At 46.0% G+C, this 24,182-nt stretch overlaps 2 protein-coding genes across 3 annotated transcripts in view; both read right to left on the bottom strand.

The window, feature by feature from the left end:
- Positions 1–10,490, bottom strand: part of cacna1ba (calcium channel, voltage-dependent, N type, alpha 1B subunit, a) — a 99,065-nt gene extending 88,575 nt beyond the window's left edge. For both annotated transcript variants that reach the window (XM_030105731.1, XM_030105730.1), the window contains exons 1-3: positions 9,763–10,490; positions 7,299–7,404; positions 5,760–5,899 (exon numbers count right to left, since the gene is read on the bottom strand). In XM_030105731.1, the coding sequence (XP_029961591.1) occupies positions 5,760–5,899; positions 7,299–7,404; positions 9,763–10,076 (560 nt within the window). In that variant the 5' untranslated portion in view covers positions 10,077–10,490. The remainder of the gene's footprint in view (positions 1–5,759; positions 5,900–7,298; positions 7,405–9,762) is intronic.
- Positions 10,491–11,496: 1,006 nt separating this feature from the next.
- Positions 11,497–23,976, bottom strand: LOC115398782 (histone-lysine N-methyltransferase EHMT1-like). The gene is made up of 23 exons (XM_030105732.1): positions 23,938–23,976; positions 22,598–22,980; positions 20,940–21,069; positions 20,771–20,859; positions 20,469–20,679; positions 20,244–20,380; positions 20,022–20,165; positions 19,428–19,726; positions 19,264–19,347; positions 19,077–19,165; positions 18,851–18,957; positions 16,939–17,061; positions 16,730–16,831; positions 16,534–16,638; positions 15,861–16,015; positions 15,609–15,776; positions 14,622–14,766; positions 14,442–14,519; positions 14,168–14,283; positions 13,980–14,066; positions 13,824–13,902; positions 12,016–12,191; positions 11,497–11,824 (listed from the first exon to the last, which is right to left on the bottom strand). Exons 2-23 carry the CDS (start codon positions 22,949–22,951, stop codon positions 11,728–11,730), a joined length of 3,075 nt encoding a protein of 1,024 aa, XP_029961592.1. The 5' UTR covers positions 22,952–22,980; positions 23,938–23,976; the 3' UTR covers positions 11,497–11,727.
- Between the last annotated feature and the right edge of the window lie 206 nt (positions 23,977–24,182).

Genomic DNA, 24,182 nt, shown 5'->3' on the forward strand with positions numbered 1-24,182 from the left:
GAGAGACCTGCCTCCATTCCTCCTGCTGTAATTACAGCCACTGCCAGTAAAAGCACTCCGCTGTAATTAATTAGCAACAATTAGCAGAGTTTACAAAACAGCTCAATGAGAGAGGTGAATGTGCCGTTTGCGTAGCAACGTCTCGTGTCTTTTTCAGGCCCACTCGGCTCCAGTTCTCCGCTCCCTTCTGTCAGACTCGGCCCAGCAGCAGTTTGTGAGGGTTAGAAACACCTGAGCTGTCAACAGTCTGATTCACAGCACACGGATCGGGTGGTTCCTCCTGTGATAGGAGGCCAAAAATAACAAGACGGTGAGAAATGGGAGAGATTTCTAGGAGAAAGAGCTCCACTCCACCCATTTGATGATGACAGCTTGATATAGAAGACTCACAAGAGCACGATGAAATCAACAGAAAGCCAAACAATATCGACACTTTTATTGTGATATGTTCTGTGTTTAAAATCTCATTTGTTTTACAACTAATTTGAAAATGTCCCCAATCTTAATACTGAACCAATATTGCATTTAATGTATTCTTTTAATCACTCATGTTTATGCTTTAGGCATTTAGACTATAATAAAGTTAATAACATAACAACTTGCCAATAACCTCATTAAAAAGAGGCTCCCAGTATTCCATGAGTTTTTCCACTTTGGCTGGTTATCACCTTAAAAAAATGACATTTCTTGCACATTTGCAGTGTGTTCATGAATAAAAGGTGAAGTGGGTGGTATAGATGCCATTTTCATTCCCTCAGCTCTCTGGATCAGTAAACACTTTGAATCTTTAGTTACTCATGTGGTTCAATAATACAAGTGAAGAACCACATTTTCTGCTCCTGACGTCTGCAGAACAGCTGTGAAGACTTCTGTTTCAGACTTTGGTGCTCACTGTAAGAAAAATACAGCTGAAATCTGTTCAGTTTAACATTTTCCATTTCATCAATGAACTGTACCCACATAAGTTTTTATTGAAACAACCTTCCACCCACATGCAATCTACATTTTTCGGAAACTGCTAATTTCTTGAAAAAAAATCCACGACCACGGATATTCAGATCTAAAATCAGTATCCGGCTATCACCACAACGACCGAATATTGGCACATTTAGATATCTGGGTCAAACATAGCGCCATTAAGCTCAAAACTTAGGTCATCACAGTTCTCTTGAAGAATTTCCATCCTGCATCATTAACCCAACATATCTGACGACTTGTGGTATTTGACTCGCAGTCAAACAGTTTAAACTGTGCTCACAATGCACTTCTATGTCTAACAGCGGGGAAAAACTCAGGATACCGCTGCATGCATAATGCAGCCTGCTAACTCCCTTTTTTTTTTTCTTTTTTACGCACACAAGTTTTGAATTGCAGATGAGGATTTAATTATTTACAAAGTTAAAATCTCAAGGAGGCGGACTGCTAAATTGGTTGAATAAAATGACACAAATAACCCGACAATCACCTATAAAATAAGAGCAAAGCGCCTCGTTTACGGGCCGTGAACAGGTGTAGCAAAGAGTCAACATGGTTCCAAAATTTCCTCTGAGATGAGATCAGTTCAGCTTCATGGACGGCTGCTAATGCTAATCACGCTGCTTTGGATACAGCCGAACGTCTCTCTAATTCAAGATTAATGAGATACTCCTCAAATCTTCGTCAAATAGTAACTGAAGTATCTGCCTCCCCTGCTGCTGCACCGACCATCTCCATCACTGCATCCGTCAATCTTCTGCTTCTGTCTGCAATGAATGTCTCTGCTTCTTCTTCTCTGTCAGCTCCTGTAACTGTCTCCAAACCTCACAGCAGGTCTCACTACCTTCCTTTAAAAGCTTCACTCTGGCTGCTCTGGTTGTGTCGCCAGTCATCTCCAACACTTGTGTCCACCCGACATAACCCATAACACCAACTCTAACCCTGCATCTTCACAAGCTGTGATAAAATCATAGTGTTGAGCTCCTGATGGATCAACGCTGCAGCTTCATCAGCGTTAGCGTGTTAACACGTGGCTCTGGCGGCTCCGACGCACACATCACCAACAGTTTGAAACTCAGAGGGCCTGATAATCAGTGAGTCACTGCTTCGGCCTAATAGCTCCGGGTTTCTACACCCAACATCCTGCAGGAAATGGACGTCATCATGGACAAGTGATTTGTTGACGTGTGCATGTTTTAAGTGCATCGCTCACGTGTCTTTGTGTGTGTGTGTGTGTGTGTGTGTGTGTGCATTGTTCCACGTGAGCAATAGGGCATCTGTGGTGTGGCACCAATGAGATGACCAGAGCTGCTGCTGTAATGGCCTCCATCCACCACCCAGCCTTCAATTATGGTCATCAGGTCAGCCAGCTCAGCTTCAATTCAATCAGGCACTGCTCGGACCGCTCCCACACACACACACACACACACACACACACACACACACACACACACACACACACACACACACTGAGGAGGTTGTAGATGAACGCAGGCCCTGACAAACTGTCCCTGACCTTGACGGAAGAGCTGCAAAACATATCGAGGTTGATCAAGATCAACATGTGCGATAAACAATGACTGCTGAATTACGATTTAATTCAATGTGCATTTAGAGTCTGCATATTCATACAGGCTGGATTTCATACATGAGAGAAAACTGAGACCAATAGCAATTAATTCACAGAACTTGAGCCAATAAACCATTCCTAATTATTTCCTACCTGGTGGTAACAGAGAAAAGGAAAATATAACAGGTTCAGATGGGGACCTTATCTTGCAGAGTTTGCCATGCAGATTGTTGCTAAGGTATGTATCAACGGTAGCATGTGGCAATAGCAGACAGTCAGCATGTGAGGCGTTCGAGGGATATCGACAATTTCATCATCTCTAACAATGACCTGTGGACAGACACAGTACACGTTTAGGGAATAAACTGTACTGGCTGCTTTGTAGTCAGCACATGATGCATTTAGGGAACATCTGCAAACTGACGTGGTTTGCAGCAGTCATGCAATAGAAAATTGTAAAATGCAGCAACTGCACTTAGGGGAAATTGGAAAATTCATCATGACCTGACTGAATAGCCAAAATATGTATTTAGGGAACATCTGCAAACTGTACTGACTGAAATTCATTTATCACGTGACGTTTTCATAAAACATCTACAAACTGTGGTGGTTTGCAACAGTCAGTATGTGAGACGTTCAGGGAACATCTGCAAATTATAGCATTTGAAGGCTGCAGTCAAATGAATAGGTTTCAAATGAGAGGCTCAGGAAACAGCCTGTATGTGAGGCATTCAGGGAAAATGTGAAACCTGTAGCATGTAACAACAGTGTTCAGCGTGCATCAGCAAATCCATCACATGTAGCCTGCTTGACTGGCAGACCAGCCACTATGGACATGGTGGGAACATCTGGAAGCTGCAGTGTCGTCAGCATGCGAGGCATTCAGCGGGCAAACGGAAACTGTAGCATTAAAAGAGGCGTTCAGGGGATTTAAGTGGCTGCATCTCAGGACAGTCTGCATGTGAGGCGTTCACAGACTTTAGCAAGTTTATGATTCACCAAAGAAGAATCGTCTCCAATAGGAGTAAGGTTTAAAAAAATAAAAAAATTAGTTTAACAGGTTGATATTAATGAACAGACTTGTTGGACAATTGTAGTATTTATGTTTCTGTATCCAAATTGTAAGAATTTCTTCATAAAAGCAAGCTGTTCGGTGGAATTTTAGCAGAGCAGTCAGGAAGAGTCTGTGTTGTGCTATGGAGATGTTACCGTGGTGTGAGCAGCATCGAGCAGAGGAAGGCAGGATGTGTTTGAGGGCTGAGAGCAGGTTGCAGATCGAGCACTTATTCATGGTGAAAAAAAAAGCTGAAAAATTCACAGGCCAACAGAGACTTGGTATATGGATGCATGAACTGCATGGACGTAAATATCTGAATATTGATGTAAATACAAGCCGGTGACAAAAGGGATTGTTCAAAAAGTCCAAATATACTACAGATTAAAGGACTGGGGGAAAAGAAAGGGGCAAAATATCTGTAATGAAAGGATGAAACTTCCAGAAAACCTTGTTGTGGTTTGATACAAAAGCCACATAGAAGAGTGTGTGTGTGTGTGTGTGTGTGTGTGTGTGTGTGTGTGTGTGTGTGTGTGTGTGTGTGTGTGTGTGAGAGAGAGAGAGAGATTCTGGAGTAAACCACACTCATTCCGGTCCCTGAGTGGAGGGTGTTTAGGGACTTTCTGCAGCGTAACAGCATCCTCCGTCACTAACCGCCCCGCCCCAGCATCCTCCCACCTCCCCCCATGACACACACACACACACACACACACACACACACACACACACACACACACACACACACCAACAGCACTATTCCCGTACACCATCTCTCCTCTGGTACCAGGGGATCCTCTCTGTTTACTCCACAGACGATCTGTGGTAACACTGTCGCTAGCCCGTTAAAAATAACAACACAAAAATACAAATATAGATATAAGTGTTGCTCTGTTAAAGAAAATATGCTCACATAAAGCACAGCAACATTCTGTGGTCTGTGGAATGAATGTCTGACAAAGCTACAGCAAAGAAATCATGAAACGCGTCTTCTTAAAAAGCTACATTAAATATTCTCTCACAACGCACAAAGATTTAAGGGGAAACTGAAGCAACAACCCAGCAATCAACAGAGCTGACAAAAGTAGAATTAACATTTAAAATAAACACATTTAAATATACAGAAGAACAAAACTATCTGACTTATTGGGTTTTTTTTATTTGAAACATCAAAGATGTTGGTGGAGAAGGTGCGAAAGGTGGTTAGAAAGTAAGAAAGGCTCAAACTAAAAGTACTGATCATCAGAGGAAACTGTCATTTAATGAAAAAAGAGAGAAGTAAAAGTTTAAAAGTGGCCAAATCTATTTAAATCTACCTTTTTTAACATATTGGCTCCCAGCAGGGGAGGTGTTCAGGTGAGAACTGTAGAATCCAAAAACAATTTGAATGTAAATTCTACCACTGTCAGGCATTTAGAGAACAAATTGGACTCTAAACCAAACGGTCATGCCCGCATGAGACTTTGGAGGTTATTTCAGGGACTGCTGGACATCTACAAGATGTCTCCAATGATATCCTGCACGTGAGGCGTTCAGGGAACTTTTGAATGATTGCATCTAATGGCAGCGCGCATGGGGGGCAGCATAGCATTTATAAAAATAATTTGTACAGTACTCTGAGGACATAATTAAATTGCTGCATCTTTAAATCGCCTGCACGTGAGGCGTTCAGGGGACCCCTGGAGTTGTTGGCTAACCCACTAGTTTTAGTTGATGTCCATGCAGCAAGGTTCACAGACATCTTTCAGAGGACAATGAAAATGTTTGACATATTGTATCTTTAATCATTTGTCGTGTTGCACACAAGTGTCCTCATCTGCACTCATGCAATAAAGCAACAGAGAGAAAGAGGTGAAAATATTCAAAGAAGGGAGTGGGGCTGTCATTTCTTCACTGCATTAATCCTCCACCCCTCTGGTTTTCTGCATGTCTAATGCAGACAGCGGCACCTTATCAAGAGTCCTGTTTATTCAGACAGGAAGAAAACACTCGGCCATCTGGAAAGGCTCGGCTCTGCTGATCATTACAAATGCAACACACACACACACACACACACACACACACACACACACAGCAAAGCGCTCCCCTCCCCTCATTAATCGCTGCTGCCCATCAGCTCTGTCAGTTAGCAGCTGTATAAGCCATTAGGCCGGCGCTACTCACCCTGTTAGGACCACCACAAAGTCCATTACATTCCAGCCATTACGCAGGTAGGAGCCTTTGTGAAAGGCGAAGCCCAGGGCAATGATCTTGATGCCAGCTTCGAAGCAAAATATTCCAATAAAGTAAGGCTCTGTGTCGTCCTGTCGGGGAGAGAAGACACAGACGGTTGATACAAAGTAAGAGTGCTCATGTCGAGCACTTCCACTGAGTCAAACAGGGTCAGTCTGAGACAATTAGTCATTTGAATTAGTAATCAGAGTTGATGAAAGGTGAATTTCAGGAAGTACATTTAAATTTGAGGTTGAGCAAAGCTCTGTGACCCATGTGAGCAAATTGGACATCAAGCATCCCAGTCACTCCTGTTAAAATGTAGAAATAAACGAGTATTTCTCAGCTTGAACTAATAGAAAAATACTCTGTAAGGCGCAGACAGATAAGGGTTGGGGCCACATCTCCATGGAGCGGATCAATGAGAGCGGGCAGCGGGGACTTGCTGCCTCGCGGGGTGACATTTCATTCTTGAAAACAGTCATGCAGCAGGCGCCGCAGCCAGAGGCTCTCTGATTGGACCGAGCGGCTCGCAGCGCTTCTTTAATGGAGGGATTTAACAAGGGAGCCCAGGATGGATGGAGGGGGTGGAGGAGGGGGAGACGGGGGAAGGAAGGTTGGGGGAAGGAAGGTTGGGGGGGGGGGGGGCGCAGCAGGGGTAACCTGAGGTAACGACACACTGGGGTGATCACAGGCAGCTCTGCAGGTTTCTGCTCCTCCTGCAGCCCCGAGCAGCAGGAGGAGGAGGAGAGGAGGAGAGGGGGACTGGATTAAACCCAGTCTGAGAACAAGAGCAGCAAGCTCATTAAAAATGGGTTTAAAAGGTACAAAATCATTTTACTTAGTCTAAAACAAGCAAAAAAAAAAAAAGAAAAACATTAAGTAATCACAGTGTAGCAGAGAATTCTGGGAAGGTTCACTAGAAAACCAGCAAGTACCAGCACTGGTCGTTGTGTAATACCAGTCTGAACCACTAGGTGGTGCAGTGAGTCGTTAATCTCAATTCAAGAGAACAAAAGAAAGAAATTCACTTTGCTTAAATGTGGCATCTTCATTTTACTTCACTTTCAAATTTACTTCAAATCAAGAAAGAAGCAAAAGCAGGCTGTTTGAATTACCTTTATCGTGATTAATTCCACGTTTTATACACTGTACATGCCTTTGTTTTTGCCAAATGCCAGATTTAATGACATTATCATAAAAACAACTGTTGTGTGAGCTAGATGCTTTTGAAATATCTTCTATAGTCTACGACTGTCCTCATCCACTTTATTACCGTTACCCGAACGGTCAGTTTTGATTCATCATGCATTTTCAGTCAGGTTTGAGATTTCAGACTTGAATGGCTGTTGGTTCCAAATTAATGTGATGAAACTTTATAAACATAAGACATGGATTTTCATTCAATATCAAAACTTTTAAAGCACTAATATTTTTCAAAAACGTCTCCCACACAGATAACAGACTTCTGGTTTCACTGCCGGGACTCACCAGGCGCTCAGACATGGGCGTCTTGTCCGAGGCGGGCAGGTGCTGCTCCAGAGCCAGGACGATGCAGTTCGCTATGATGGTGGCCAGAATCATATACTCGAACGGAGTGATGGGCGAGTTAAGGAGAACTTTCAAACACACACTGAAACTCTTTCAAATATCCAGTCAAGATACAAAACACTTCCACTCATCAGAACAGAATTAAAAAAACCTTTGATCTGTAACATCAGGAAAACACACAATCACAACACAAACTAATTCTTCATTATGGTAAATTTTAAAAATGAGAGTACTGAGGACTTAAAGTCTTTTAAAGTGAAGTATTGGAATCAATGCACTGCAAGTGCAGATGGAAAGTGAAGTGACGATATGATATGACTACAGTTTAGTCTGGCATTGAATATAAAGCACAGAAACACAACAAACTTATTTCAAAGGGAATATTTCATCTTTCAGAATTAACATGAGGAATACATCTGTTGTCTACCACAATTAAAAATGAGTTTCATGATGCAACAGGTTCTCGTGGGAACCATTCTTTTATTATTTGCAGCTTGGGGTTGCTTTCTTTATCATCTTTATCATTCATGTCATTTAAAGTGAAGTAGAAGCAAATTCCCATAAAAGGCATGTGAACTCAGAATTGCTTTCAGTCGATTTGAGAAATTCCTGTAAGTAATAGTAAATAAAAGATCATTCTTAACAAAAATGTCCTGGGAAAGATCTGAAAATTAATGTTGAGATAAAAAACAACCTTAAAAACGGGAAGTCTGAAGCCTACAGCTCCTCTGCAGTGGCTAAAATAGAGCTATAAACTATAAAAAGTTCTTAAATTCAATAAATGTAGTTAAAGTACTAATTTTGGTAAACAAATCCAAAGTAAACAGAGAAGCTGTGATTTCACTATGTGACACATAAAAATAAAGCTACTCTGTTCCATTCTGTTGTCTTCATTTTGAAGGTTGAACATGTTTAGTAATTATCAATTTCATCTGGTGAAAAGTGAGCAGACACCTCTGTTAGTCGTAAAAATCACAGCTCTACAGAGTTAATAGAAAATGAATTTGAATGCATTTATTAATCTCTTTTCAATGTAATCCAGATTAAGAAAAGTCTCTTCTGAGGGATTAGTGGCCACTGTATGTTCTCTGTAATTCATAAAAAAATAGCAAGAGTTGTCCCTCTTTCTGACATCTTATATATTATACATAAATAAATATTCCTCTTTAATAGCGAAGTATGTAACCCAATCAGCCAGTACACAGAAGCCTACATTTCCCACAATGCATCTGCACAGCATCCTTCACCCTGGAGTCCTTCAGCAGACTGTTGACATCTAAAACCTCCAACATGATGTTAGAAACCTGTTTCTTCTGTGCTGGATATCATCGACATGCAGCATCTCTGCACACTCACACTCACACACACACACACACACACACACACACACACACACACACACACACGCAGTTTGTTCTGTTCCACACATAATCATACAGATTATATACGTGCACTGCACCTCTGCTGTGTCATTACTGACCCTACAGCCAGTGGGCTCCCTGTGGGCCCCCGGTTGGCCCCCGGCTGCTCGCGGGGCCACGACGACACTTCATCCTACAGTGGCTGCTCTGATAATGCACTGCGACAACAAAAGCATGATGAATGTCTGCTCGGCGGCAACCGGCAGCCGGTTACACAACTTCATCTGAACTAAATGCAAACACTCTGCACGTGAGAAATGACTCAGTTCAACAGGTGGCCGTGCACAGGGAGATGTGTTCGAACCCTGCAGCAGAGTGCTGCTCGCCCGGCCCGGCCCGGCCCTGCCCGGCCCGGCCTGACCTGCTGTCACACCCATGCAGACAGGCCTGTTGCTGAGGAGAAAGGCTGCTGTTTGCTGGGAGTTCAGCACCTTGGACAGCTCCATCTGCAGAGAGGAGAGAGGCTGGGGGGGTCTGCACAGACCGCGCGCGCGCGCGCACACACACACACACACACACACACACACACACACACACACACACACACACACACACACACACACACACACACACACACACACACACACACACACACACACACACACACACACACCAGAACTGAGAGCTCAACCTGATGTCTGGTTTCAGCTGAAACAAGAGAAAACTGGGATTACAGCTCTGGCTCAGGCTAATTTTCCCCAAAAGATTAACAAATTAAAAACAAAAAAAGTTATATCTCAACTGGAAATGCACTGTGTGGATAAGCCAATCTCCGAGATCCAACTGTAAGCCCAAGTGTAAACTTTAAAATACCATTTCCATGATTATATACAAGCCGGATTAAAGAGTGCGGTCGTATGCTTGACTGTAGGCGAGTGCAGCACATTACTGGTGCATTTTTCTCATATCTTTTTGTCAAAAACTCTTAAAATGCGCGTTTCGTCGGCGGAGCCCACCGCGCACAGGTGCCGGGGTAAGGATATGGCCATTCGGTGATCTTTTTGGCATATTTCCGGATGATGTTGTCCTCGCTGAAGATGAACAGAGAGCGATTGACGGTGAGGCAGTTCTGCTTGACGGGGATGGGGTTGTAAATGGCCATAGTCCGGGCTCTCTGGGCCATCGTCTGCTTGTACATCCTCTGGCCCCCGGGAGGCCCCGGCGGCGGACGGCTGGCCCCTCTGCCCGCCGCCGACGCCGTCGACCCCGCCGCTGTCGAGGACTGACAGGAGCCGGGACCGCTGCCGCCGCCGCCTCCTCCTCCGCCTCCTCCTTTGTAGTCTTCGAAGCGAGCCATTGCGGGATAGCGCGGATCTTCTTGGGGAAACCAAAACTGAGAGCAGAAGAGAAATGGAGCAGAAGCATCACCACAGCGCGCCCGGCCGTCCCGTCGTCCCCCGGCCGCAGGTGCTTCAGGTGGGTGAGGCGGCGGCAGCCGGCCGGCCGCTTCTCCTCCGGGCTCCACCCGCTGGGAGGGCGTCAGTGTGCGGGCTCCGGAGCTCCGCGGCCCCCCATGCCGTCACTCCGTCCGGGCGGGAGAGTGTGGCTCAAAGTTTGGTGCCATGATGCGGGGTGTTCTTCCTCCTGCTGCACCTCCTCCCCGGGGCTCCTCAGTCACTTTCAGCCGCTGAAAATCACAGCCTCCGTCCCGCAGACACCGCAGCACATTCCCGCGTTTCCACTGAGCCGCCGCGGGATTCAACTAAATTAAATCAAATCAAATTACAAACCAAAACGTTTCGTTTCTTGTTCCCTTTTTCCTCTTAAAGATGAATAACAATAATAAAAAAAAATTATAAAATCGTCGCCGCTTCACAACAACTCTCCGCTCACGTGAACGCGCAGCGCGGTCTGAATCCACGTGATTCACTCGGAGGCTCCACCTGGAGCTGTTACCATGGCAACAAGGAGGAGCCTTCACAGTAAGAGCACGCAGATGGAGGGTTTTCAGAACGAGATTTACAAAATAAAGTGCACTCACACACACTAATTAACTCTCCAGACACACACGCACACGCACACACTGACAAAGAAACACAGGCGCGCAAGCGCACGCACGTACACAATTTCTTTGTCAAACACATTTTCTCCAAACAAAGGTGAGCACACACAGACATTTTCTCTCCAAACACATATTCCAATCGTTTTAATTCCCATTCACGCTGTCTCCACACACACACACACACACACACACACACACACACACACACACACACACACACACACACACACACACACACACACACACACACACACAGTCACACACACACACACACACACAGAGTCACCCTCTCTGACGAAGGCACGCACACACAAACCAACTCTCTCCAAACACACAATCTTTTAAAAACTCATTAACTTATTCAAAAAATGCCCTTTAACTGTCTCCAGAGACAAACATTCAGCCTCTTTCCCACAGGTCCTCCCTCACACACACGTTACTACCGTGACATGTTTTCTTTCTCTACATCTAAAACATTTTCAGATTTACTTCATTATAAATCATGTTCACTTCACTCCAACTGTTACTTATTTCTAAAATCCCTTTTTCCTTTGGATTATTCACATTCATTCAATTGAACTCCTTTTTTTCATCTTAAAATTCACTTCTTGTATGTGTTGTATTCATCTGTGTTGATGGCACATTAATCTTTACATGCACGCTGTCTTTCTATGAAAACTTTCAAGAAGAAAGAAACAAGACAAAGTTATTTTAAAAGTATGTATTTCTAAGTTGAACATGTAGCAAAAACAGACAACAAAACCTGCATTTACTTTTTTAATCCACTATTAAGACACTTTGTAGGATTTAAATTCAATTCAAGCTAAAAAGAACAATAACAATAATCAGTTAAAACTAGTTGAACTATAGAACTGAGAGATCCTGAGCTCTTCATTCCTGATCACTGGCTGGATGAACTCAGAGATCCGAGGTCACGGTGGAGTTTCTATCGGCCTCCAGCTGAGTGGCGACACTTGGGAGAGCCACACTGACAGCTGAAGTACTTCCTCTTCACCCTCCAGTAGTGATCACCATAGTCAAACCTGGAGAGACAATTCATCAAATTCATGTTCCATGATTCAGTGGAAATGAGAGATTATTGACTTTTAATGTTCAATACTGGTCTTCTGTGATAGAAAATCACTGAAATTATTAAAAATCAAAGGATAAAATGGAAAGAGTGGCAGATGGATGATGAAAGCCGGGAAAGCGGTTAATTTCGTTCAGGTCTTACCCGATGTGTTCGCCGGCTTTGATGTTCCTGCTGGAGAAGAAGGCGATGCGAGGGAAGCGCAGGTCCTGGTGCATGGTGAAGACTCTTACGGCCAGCAGGTTGGGCTCGCACAGGTGGTTGATGAAGCGGCCGATGTTCCCGAACAGCCGGGCGTCGATGCAGTGGACGTCGCCCACCTTGACCGGAACGTCAGAGAAGAGAAGCGCTGAGGTCACGCTTTTCTCCAATAAAAGGTAGGAAGGAACAGGTGAGGCCTGGCGTGGAAGCCGGGTCGCACATTCACCAAGACAGACATACACAATTCAAAACCACTCCTCTGAATACATCAACTGAAATCATCATCAGAAGAGCAAACCAGTCAGGAGACAGAGCTGTGCTCCAGACAGATAAACAGCACAGCAGCGCCACCTTCTGACCAAAGCTCACGGGTACGCCTCCTGAACATCTGAGATGGAAAAAAATCCTCCTTCACCTGGAAGGTGGGAGCCACATTCATTTTCTGTTTTATTATCATTTTAACTGTTTAAACCCTTTAATATTATTTAAAAAAATGACCATGATTAAAGGGAACATGAAATCAAGACCAAACTCTCTAAACTTCACCCACAGATCCTTAAAACACTTCTGGAATCTTTGAAATAGAGTGAGGACCCGTTTACACCACATTTTCAAATGAAAACTGAAAACTCTGGTAGCGTTCAGACCAGGACTCTTCAACTAAACCCTTATTCCTTAAGGGTTGTATAGAAGATCTTTATTACTAACAAAAATGAATTAAAGCTAAAAAATGGCGTTATTAAGCTGTAGCAGCCTTGTTTTTATCCTGACCAAAAAAAAAGAAAAACAATCAACTCTGGATGTTGTAAAACCAACATTACTCTAGCCAGTAGATAACGAGGTAGCCTCGTTATCTATTGGTTTTCTAATGTGTCCTACATTAGTAGCGTAACTGTGATGCTCCTACGCCCTTTTCGTCCCCCCTCCCCCACGCGCTCCCCCCCGCTCCACCATGCTAAGCTCTGCTGCCGCTATCAACACCTTTTCACCTGCAGACTTGAGACAATTTTTCTTAATCATAGCTGCAATGTGCTGCTATTTGGCGAAAATGTATGTTTTAATCTTAAAACAAGACTTGTATGAAAAAGTCCGGAGAGTGAGAGGAGGAGGGGGGGTTTGTTTACGCGTGCATGCTGCAGCCACACAGATCAGCTGTGAGCTCCAGCGTCTGCTCCAGTCCTGCAGCTCCACACAAACCTCCCCGTCCTCCTCTGATCCACCGAGAGCAGGGACGGCTCAGGGACAGGGTTTGGCGCAAGTGCAGGATTTCACTCATATTCGCTGTGTTTTGTGTTGTTCAAAAGGACACGTTGGCAGCTATGTGTTAGCGCTATGATGCTAAGTTGCTACATGCTACTTTCTGCGTAAGGAGGAGGCGTTCCTCCGTAGAGAGCAGGGGAGGAGGGGTGTGGGTCACGCATGCGCAGCATTTCAAAAAGGACTAACTGTCACTGGATTTCTCTCTCCATGGAAAATCCTCGATACAACCTTTAAACCAAGTTGGATTCTTTTCTACTGGATTTTGGTGCATCTGGTGTGAAAGAACCAAGACTCTATTTTCTCCTTCAGCTTTGTAGTTGAACTCTGCTGCCCTCTTAAGGGGAACCACTGCCACTGCAAGTAAAACACAGTTCTAAAGAAACTGCAGATAAACAAACCAAAAAAAAAACCATGTGTCCTTCTGTAGAGAGCTGGTCTTGTCTGGTAATCTCTCGACAGGTTCATCTCACCAGCCATCAAAAAGTACGAACCTTGTTGTCGAGCGTGAAGAGGAAGGAATCGTTCTCTCGTTTGTCAGCCTCGGCGTCGCTGATAATCTCCCCGACATACCTGTGGGAGGAGGAAGAAGATGAAGAGGAGGAGCAGGAGGGACAGCAGGAGCTGAGCGCGCCTCCAGTGTGACTCACTCGCAGACGAAGGTTCCTTGAGGAACGTCCTGCATGGCCTTCACCCCCCAGCCCATGTTCAGCGTCCTGAAAAGTTGCAGCCGCACCCTGAGGCCACAACCAAACACACCAGCAGGTCACTGTGTGATCCCTTCACCAGCGGAGAGCGGCACGGAGCCGGGAGGCTCCGAGGAGGAGGTCACTGTCACCTGAGGCCGTTCTGCACCACTCGGTTCCTGCAGGTTCTCCAGCAGGAGCAGGCGTGGTTACACTCAAACAGCACCGGCGGCTCGCGCTGGCAGAAGTCCTGAGGGAGACGACCCTCCTGAAAACACATTTTACCGCCTTCACTTTCAATCTGCCTTTTTCTGCCCCACTAGAGACATCTAGTGGTCACAGACTGTATAAATCAGAACATTTTGACATCTAATCCAAATGAGCAAGAAAGTTGAGACTTGCAACGTGAAAACTGTGTGAACTCACGCTGTCATACCAGCAGCGCAGACTGAGCTGTCCACACACACAGGAACCGGACACACAGTCGTCAGTACAGCCACAGTGCTGAGAGAGGAAAACACACACAAACACAGTTTTCACATTAGAACTTCAGATCCACAGCGGCGGCACGGTGGAGCAGTGGAGCGCGGGGCGCGGGGCTCCGACCTGCAGGCGGGTGATGTCCTTGTCTATGTTGAGCGGCGACGTGACGCAGCTGTCGGGGATGTATTTGAAGTTGTCGGGACACGGCTCGCCGTCCACACCATTGACACAGGAGATGGGGACAGACTCGTAACCCCGGGAGACGTCTCTGAGGGAGGAGGGGGAATCAGATTACACAACCGACAGAGGAAAACCACTTTTATAGAGAAGCTTGATGAAATCATTCTAATTCAGACTCTCTTGTCCAAAAGTGCCTATCCAAAGTGATGTACAACACAGATAGACATACAACGATTACACTCACATTCAAACCTCGGGGCAATTTAGGGTCACCAATTAACCTGACATGCATGTTTTTGGACCAAGGGAGCATGGGGAACATGCAAACACCCAGCTGGGACTTGAACCCAGGAACTTCTTGCTGTGAGGCAAGAGTACTAACCACTGTTCCACCGTGTAGCCAACTACTGTTCTGAATATTTCAAATTAATTAAGATTTCAGTTTGATCTGAAATTTTATGTCTTTGTAATATCTTGACAAATCATTTTATTCTTTAAAAATGTGTAATTAAATTCAGATTTGAACATTCTATTAAACTCGTAGATTTGATTTTGCATTCATTTAAATTGTAATTCTTTTTCTAAATATTTGTGGTGAATAATACCTTTTCTGGTTTTTCAAACATTTTTTAAAATTGTTTAAAAGATTTCCGTTATAATTTATAACCAGTGTTGAAACTTTTAATTTCTGATTTTTTTTTTCCTGTACTTTTGCAATTTTTTATATTTAGGTGACATTTTTGGAACTACTACTATATCGTCGACATAAAATTGAATTTGTCATGGATTAGAGAACAGTGATTGTCTTCTATTAATTCTCCCAACTCTTCAATGCTTGATTTTCTCCTCAGGATACTAATTCCTGCAGCTGCGTCTCTAATGAGCATCAACAGGAGGAACTTCAGGTGTTTCCAGTGAGATCCAGCAGACCTGCTGAGCACTCGCTCTCCCAAACAGTCTCGGCCTCGGCGGGCATCGGTGAGCTTCTTGTTGGCGTTGAGCGCCGCCCACACTTTGGATCCAGTCAGGCAGCAGTCCAGAGCGGTTTGGCCCTCCACGTTCCTCAGAGACACATCAGCGCCGCGAGACAGGAACAACCTGGAGACACACTCAAGGTCAAGTCAGGATCTCAGGGGCGTGTGTGTGTGTGTGTGTGTGAGCTGAAAGGAGCTTCACACTCACACAACGCACTCCAGATGGTTTTCTCTGGCCGCAACGTGGAGCGGCGAGTCTCCGTGCACGTTGATGGCGTTCAGGTCGCAGCGGGCGTCCAGCAGAGCCTGAGCGATGTCATCGCAGCCCGACAGGGCGGCCCAGTGCAGACACACGTTCTCCTCCTGGCGAGCACAACAATCCACCGTCAGTGCCGCCGTTCTCAGAGCGTTACACTCCCCTTCTCATTCACACTGATCTCTGAATCCACTGCTGCTGGTGGTGCAAACAAGACGCCAGAAAGTCCAAAGTTACAACTCCAAAACCTCAAGCAGAGCTTCTGTCTCCAGTACTGTGTCACTATTATGCTAAATTTTCGATTTAACCTGTTCAAAGTTCAATTTATATGCTTAAAGTTCAATGTTATGTGTTTAAAATAAGGTTTTGTGTGTTAAAAGTTACATTTTTGCCCTCATATTGGTCCATTCAACATTAAATAGTACAATCATCTGTTTTTGTTCTGTCTTTTCTGGACTTTTGGCTTGCTGATTCCAGGTTGATGTATTGTTATCAACACAGGAGCTCCATCTGAATGAAAGCTGTGAACGGAAATATGTCACTGATAAAACTCCCGTTCAATCTGAAACTCTTCCCGTGGTAAAAGCGTGGAGTCTTCCCTGTCGTGCGTGCTGCCTTCACTGACCTTGTCCCGTATGTTGACGTCGGCTCCTTTGCCCAGCAGCAGCAGCACCACCTCCACGTGTTTGTACTCGATGGCCCAGGTGATGGGGGTCCAGCCTCCATCATCCTGCACGCGCGCACACACACACACACACGCACCGGCTGCAGGACTCACTCACACACTCGGGCAGTGGCTGAACCTCTGGGTGTGTTTTTACCTGGCAGTTGATGTGCTTGGAAGCCTTGGAGAGCAGATGCTGGATGACATTGTAATGTCCCAGTTTAGCTGCCAGGTGGAGACAGGTGAAGCCCAAGACGTCCTGAGGAGGAGACAACCAGGCGTCTCAGCAGGTTCGGGTCTGGACGCCACGGAGTCACAACACTCCGATACAACAGCACGACAACCCAGAAACCCTGCAGGACTCACCTTATGGCCGACGGCGGCCCCGGCTCTGATCAGGTACTTCACTGTGTCCAGGTGGTTGTTCTCGCAGGCGGACATCAGCGGCGTCCTCTGCTCTTGGTCAAACATGTCCAGGTTGGCTCCGGCCTGAGAGACACACACCAAGCCACAGATACTACTTGGAACATGAAAAATACACTTTAAAATGTATAAAATTGAACTTTAGACATAAAAAAATTGAACTTAAAAAATAAAACATTGAACTTAAAAATAAAAAATGAACTTAAAACATAAAAAACATAAAAAATATTTAATTGAGCTTTAAACTTAAAATGTATCTTCGAAATATAAAAATTTGAACTTTGAATATATAAACTTGAATTGAATGATTAGAAAATTGAAACTAAAACAATTTAAAGGGCAACTCCGTTTTTTTGACACCTGGACCTTATTTCTAGGTGTGTCATGCTCATATACTCACTCAGACAAACATGGTGCAGCTCAGAGTCCTTCAGAAGTTATTTAGATCCAACCGATATAGCGGGGCCCCCGCTGCGGGGGCCACGGCAAGGGAGCTTCAGCGCGACATAATCTCTGCAAAATCGCTCATTTCGGCCATATTTTTTCATCCATCGCCAGTGTTATCATAAAGTCAGCTCGTCTACCGTCTTCAGGTGGGTCAGCTGACAGTTTTCACTAACTTAGCCACAATTAACTGGGATGGGAACGTTGCGGAGCTCCTCTCCCCAGCAGAGAGGCACTTTGAGTCGGCCTCGGCTGTCATGGCGCTCGGGCGTCTGACTTCCAGGTGCCGAGTTGGAGGTCCGGAGGTCCCAAAGCCGGCGGAGACGCACGGCTCTCCTCGCCAGGAGGCTGCGGAGCTCCGCTCCCCGGCGGATGCGCGCCGGCCACGGGGCGCGCGGACACCCGCTGTGCTGCTTCTGGAGCTCTCTCTGCAGCGGGAGGATCCAGATCTCCGCCGCCCGGCGGAAGCGCGTTCCAGACCGGGCCACAGGGCCCCGCTGGAGGCCCACCTTCCGCATGGAGGTGTCAAAGAAGAGCGAAGCGCAGCAGATCCCATTAGAGCAGAGCAGAGCTTTGAGCATCCAACCCCGGACCGAAAGGCAACCCGGGGCCGCCATGGGGGTCCCCCGCCCGGCACAGTGCTCAGCGCCGCCGCCGTGGCGGACGGTTTCCCCCGACCCAGCGGCCCAACCTCCAGGCCCGGTCGGGCTCCGCGGGCGGGCGACCTGACCCACGCGCCGGCCACCCCTGGCCATCCGACCATCTTCAGGTGGGTCAGCTGACCCACCTGAAGATGGTAGACGAGCTGACTTTATGACACTAGCGATGGATGAAAAAATATAGCCGAAATGAGCGATTTTGCAGAGATGATGTCCCGCGCTGAAGCTCCCTTGCCGTGGCCCCCGCTAAATCGGTTAGATCTAAACAACTTCTGAAGGACTCCGAGATGCATAATGTTTGTCTGAGTGAGTATATGAGCATGACACACCTAGAAATAAGGTCCAGGTGTCAAAAACCCGGAGTTGCCCTTTAACTTTAAAAGTTACAATTGATCTTCAAGTAGTCCGATAAGGTTCATTGGGCCTTTTTTTGTATTCATGGTTTGGATTTGCCAAAACATGTCAAGGTAGGCAAAATAACCTCTGGCCTGTGTATATGAATCCAAACCATGATCTTCAAGTACAATAATTTGACTTTGAACATGTAAATGTGTGTTTTAAATGTGTAACAAAGCATATTTTACATTTGAAATTCACCTCTCTACAAATTTGTACAATACTATTGTTGTCATCTTTAAAAAAGGAAAGAAGATAAAAAAAAAAAAGGGGGAATTCTGAGGAGGAAAGTGAAACGCCTCCCTCAGAGTCAGAATCACAAGTATCTCCCAGAATGACTCACTCCAGCTCCTCACCTGGACCAGCATGTGGCAGACCTCGTGGTGACCCTCGGCTGCCGCGGCGTGAAGCGGGGTGCGCTTGTTCTGACCATCCATCAGGAAGTTGGGGTCCTTCCCATTGACTGCAGACACACACACACACACACACACACACACACACACACACACACAGCGGGGAGAATCTGTGAGGTGGGTGAGGGCTCGGTGTGAACGGGTGGAGCGCCGTCTTTCTTCCACTCACCCAGAAGATGGATGACCTTCTGCAGGTCGCCCTGCTTGGCTGAGACGTACAGCTGCCTGGCGGGGTACTTCACTTTCTTTGGCTTCAGGCTGTGATGAAGAAGATGAAGAACAGGAATCAGTCTGTTCAAACTGAGAAAACTGACTATTTTCATAATAAAAGTCAGATAATTTCAGATTAAGAGTACTTTTCATCATCGAGGGCCGTCAGGATGTTTTCCAGGGACTCTTTGGGGAGTCTCTCTGCAGGACGTGGAGCTTCGTCCTTCAACCTTCAGCAGACAAACCGAGCGTTGAGGAACTTTGCTCTCGTGTTGTGAATGAAGTGTTTTATTCCCGAGCCTCCTCCTACCTCTTGGGACTGTCGTCTCGGTCCCGCTGCGGCTCGCTGCTCTTCTTGGCTCGCAGCGTCTGCGGCACGGCGGGCGTGGCGGGGACAGACGGCAGCGTGGCGGCGGTGGGCAGCGACGGCCCCGGGTTGGAGCGGGGCACGGAGGGCGAGGGCTCGGCCCGGGGCACCGTCACCTGCGCCGCCCTCGTGGCGTCCTCGCCACAGTGCGGGCAGAAGCGGCGCTCCTTCAGGATGGAGGCGCAGTCCCAGTGGAAGCGGTGGGAGATGTTACCGTACGGCCGGCACTCCAGGAAGCTGCCCTGTGGGCAGAGGTTTTTTTGTTTTTTTTTTAAACAGCAGATAATAAATAACATTGCATAATTAAAGTAAGCTGTGAAACAGTTTTCAAACAAACACAATGAGGTCGCCGTAAATTCAATTCATTTTGCTTTATACGTTAGAGACTCAGAAAGTGTCAAATGGAGTTTAAATAAACGCAACTTTTCAGTCTCATTTCACAGAAACTTAAAGACAATGGAGCTGGAGTCAAATTACAAGTACTCAGCGCTCCGACAAATGTGCAGATTGAGGTGGAGTGGAGGCGGTGGCGCTCACCGCCCTGCAGAAGAGCCCACAGCCGGGGCAGCACTGGTGCTTGACCATGCCGGCCCGGTGGTCCTCACACAGCACCAGCAGGTGCACCGTGTTGGAGGGTCTCATCATCTCCTGCTTCATGGCTCGCCTCTGGCAGCGGCTCAGCTGGGAACACACAGCAACGCTCTGTAATGCTCGTTCTCTCCTGCGAACTGACACACGGTGTCCGCTCCGCCGGTTTACCGTTCCATCAGCGGTCTCCATGGCCATGCAGATCTGATCCACGTGGCCGCCGCCGCACGGCGTCTCCATACGACAGCAGCAGAGCGGCAGCTCCTCCGCCAAGTCCGACTCAGTCACCTCAGCATCTGCTGCTACATCTGCGCACATGCACACACACACACACACTCAGCATCTCCCTGCAGCACTCAGATGGGGCTCAGGGAGGAGGGTGAGGCAGGACCTGACCTGACAGGGGAGGCGACAGCAGCTCCACCTGAGCCTTGAGGTCCAGGCAGTCCAGAGCCAGCTCTGTGTATTCGACAGGGCCGCCCGGCCCCGCCTGCTCCTCCTCCTTCTCCTGCTTTAGAGGTTTGCTCCTGACCACTGGAAGCTGTCGGTCCTCTGGAGGAGCCTCGGGTTTGTGTTCCGCTGCAGCGCGGCTCTTCTTCATCTCTTTCTGATTCCAACACGGACGCCACAACATTCGGTTCTCACTTCTCCAAGCAGTTTTCCTTTTGTGTTATGAGATTAACAGATGAATAATGTACCTTATTGTGCTGCTTCACAGTCTTTACCTTCTTCTTGGGCACCAGGTTGTACATTCCCATCTTCCTCTTCCTCTTCCTCCCCCTCGCCGCTGGAAAAACATGAATAACACACACCATGACCAGGAAGTGATAAACGTGTCATTCAAACTCATCTCTGACTCTAACTGACCTCCCGGAGGTTTCTGTGATGCAGCAGAGACTTTCTGCTGAATGTTCTGATCAGGCTGAGGTTCAGCTCTGGGACCATCAGACTCCTGGGGATCCACCGGAGTGGCTTTCCAGGCCTTCTTCCCTGCAGGCTTCAGAAACAACATAATCTATCATTTAAGCGAGAAATAAGTAGATATTTGCAGTCCAGATGTTACCGCACACACAGGCAGCATTTTCACTGACCTTTTAAAACAGCTTTTGCCGCCAAAGACGACAAACAGAAATGCACTTTTCAAGTACCTTGAACCATTCCTTAAGTTTTCTACTTATTGCACATATGCAGAAGCTTAACACATCTCATAAGAACTCCAAACAGAAAGGCTGGATCTTTCTCCCTTCTGAGAGTTTTACTGCTGTATTACAGAGTTACAGAGTTTCAAGTTGAGGAGAAAACATTTTGCATGTGATGGGAGGAATGAAACACATAACTGAAAATTTGGCAGAGATGGAAAATTTACAATCACAGTATTCAAAATTATCATTAACTTATTACTTATATAAAACATACACTCACCGGCAACTTCATTAGGCACACCTGTCATGACATGACAGCAAATCAGTGCATTTAGGCATGTAGACATGGTCAAGACGATCTGCTGCAGTTCAAACCGAGCTTCAGAATGGGGAAGAAACGTGATTTAAGTGACTTTGAACTTGACATGGTTGTTGGTGTCAGACAGGCTGATCGGAGTATTTCAGAAACTGCTGATCTACTGGGATTTACAGAGAATGGTCCGAAAAAGAGAAAATGTCCAGTGAGCGGCAGCTCTGTGGGTGAAAATGCCTTGTTGATGCCAGAGGGCAGAGGAGAATGGCCAGACTGGTTTGAGCTGATAGAAAGGCAACAGTAACTCAAATAACCAGCCATCTCAGACTGGTTTCTTGAACATGACAATAAGTTCACTGTACTCAAACGGCCTACACAGTCACCAGATCTCCATCCAACAGAGCACCTTTGGGATGTGGTGGAACGGGAGATTCGCATCATGGATGTGCAGCCGACAAATCTGCAGCAACTTTATGATGCTATCATGTCAATATGGACCAAACTCTCTGAGGAATGTTTCCAGTACCTTGTTGAATCTATGCCACAAAGGATTAAGACAGTTCTGAAGGCAAAAGGGGGGTCCAACCCGGTACTAGCAAGGCATACCTAATAAAGTGGCCGGTGAGTGCAAATTAATACACAGTATTATTAATTATATATCTATATCAACAAATTACATCTAATTCATATATTACATGTTATTGTAATACTGTTATATAATATTTATTACACATATATACAATGGAGTGTTCTTTTTTTAGTAAGTAAATCCTGTAGATTTTTGATAAAATGTACTCGCAGTCTTTAACTAAAGGGAAATATTGACACCTAAAAGTAAAAGTATGGATTCAACTTTTGGATTCAGAAAATTTCAGAAAACATTTATTCAAGAATCAAAGTAAAACTTCAGAATCACATCATGATTTCATAGAGTTTCTAAAAGAGTTTCCACATTGATTTCTCTTCAGTTTTCCTGCTGTTCTAAGTTGATCCCTCTTAAATTCCTCACCTAGCTTTATAATAACTGTAATAAGTTGTTAGAGCTGGTACGACGCAGTCCGAATTTTTACCCTGACTGGAGGCGCTTCAGGTGTTTCCTCCTCTGCTGGCGTCCGGCCTGTTCTGGAGCTGAGAGTCATTCCGTCCGCACTGCCTGAAGAAGCAGTGGCAAGTCTCTCTCTGATGAGGGGTGTGGCCAGACGCCCCGCCGTGCTTAGAAACAAGCCGGCGGGCGCCGAAAAACGTTTCCCCCGCCCCGGCCCTGGCCTGCCGCGAAACGAGGCATTGCTGCTGATAATGATGGGAGAGCAGTGGAAGGGGGTAATGGACACTTTGTGTGCTTTAGCAGCGGCGGGGGGGCGAGAGGCTGGGCTGGAGGGTCTTCTGCCGGACAGAGACCCCTCGCGACCAGTGCTGGGCTCCATGGACGAAGCTGGGCAGACTGCAAAGGCTTCTGGAGAGAGAAAAGTGTATCTGCTGACTTTTCCACTTAACTTTAAACATGTGACTACTACTCATGAAGATAACTTATCTTCATTTCGAGGGTAAAATGGGTTTTGTGGCTACAGAAAAGACACACATTGATCGGTAGAAGAGCGTTCCTGAAAAAGCTGCAGAACACCCTGAACTAGACTGTCACCACTGAAAGTTTAGAATGGTTTAAGCGTTTACAGTCATCCAAATGTGTCTTTATTGTTTAAAGCTGCCAACTGTGAGTATGCTGGGAGTTTCTCTGTCATGACCACAGCACTGATAAAATACCCTTCCACCACATATTTACTGAGACTTAAAACTTTTAACAAACACGCAGACACTGAAAGGAAGTCGGTCATCAGTTAACAAGGACACCAGTTCATCCGAAACACCGGTCAGAGCTAACTATTGTTATTACATGGAATAGGGTTTAAAAGTATCCTAAAACAACACGTATTGCGGCCCCAGATGTATTTTAAGAACCTTGAGGCAGTCTTCTAACACTCTGGGTTCATAACTCCGTCCAGAGATGGAATTTAAAGATGTTTCACGAAGTTTTAAAAGCGATGTGTTTACCGCAGGGAGCAAGTGGGATGTTTTGATTCTGGTGAACACGCACAGAGAACTCGTTAAAAGAGTTACAAATATAGCTGAATATTCATCCTGATAATCAGAAACGTATTTTAATGGTCTGTAACTGCCCGCTGAATGTTTGTGCTTGATGAAGCTGCTCACTTTCTGGAGCAAAAAGTCAACAATTAGCTAAACAACATGCTAACGCACGAGAAGCGAAAAGTAGCTTAAAGTAGGAAGAAAAGCGGAACAAAGTGGGTTTAAGTGGCTGGGCGGGTTACAGACGACCGGTACCGGCAGAGAAGAGGAGAAACCGTCAATTAGGAAGAGAAATAAAGCGCAGGCGCTGCAGTTTCGGACTTACCAGCGTCGTGATGCTCTGACCCGTTTGAGGCGGGGCGGGAAACCAGGGGGCTTTACTTCCGGTCCAGTCTGATCGGTCACGTGGTCCTGTGGTAACTAGTTACTAGTTACGACACTAGAGATTAGTTTAACATGTTGAATGAAATAAGCCAAGGGCGTCATCACTTCGCATATATTTCACTGACATTTGCGAAGTTTACCAATAAATTACATTTAAAACATTTCCAAAGAACAGACGGATGAACA

The sequence above is a fragment of the Salarias fasciatus genome, chromosome 12 (genome assembly GCF_902148845.1).
Source record: "Salarias fasciatus chromosome 12, fSalaFa1.1, whole genome shotgun sequence".
Taxonomy (NCBI): Eukaryota; Metazoa; Chordata; class Actinopteri; order Blenniiformes; family Blenniidae; genus Salarias; species Salarias fasciatus.

Bases quoted from the DNA above. Each gene is read 5' to 3' on its own strand.
- LOC115398782 (XM_030105732.1), bottom strand. From the start codon at position 22,951: ATGGAGCCCAGCACTGGTCGCGAGGGGTCTCTGTCCGGCAGAAGACCC. The intron at 20,680-20,770 runs GTACATTATTCA...TGTTGGAATCAG, and splicing joins CTGTGAAGCAGCACAATAAG to AAAGAGATGAAGAAGAGCCG. The intron at 13,903-13,979 runs GTGAGTCACACT...CTCCTCCCACAG, and splicing joins CAAGGAACCTTCGTCTGCGA to GTATGTCGGGGAGATTATCA.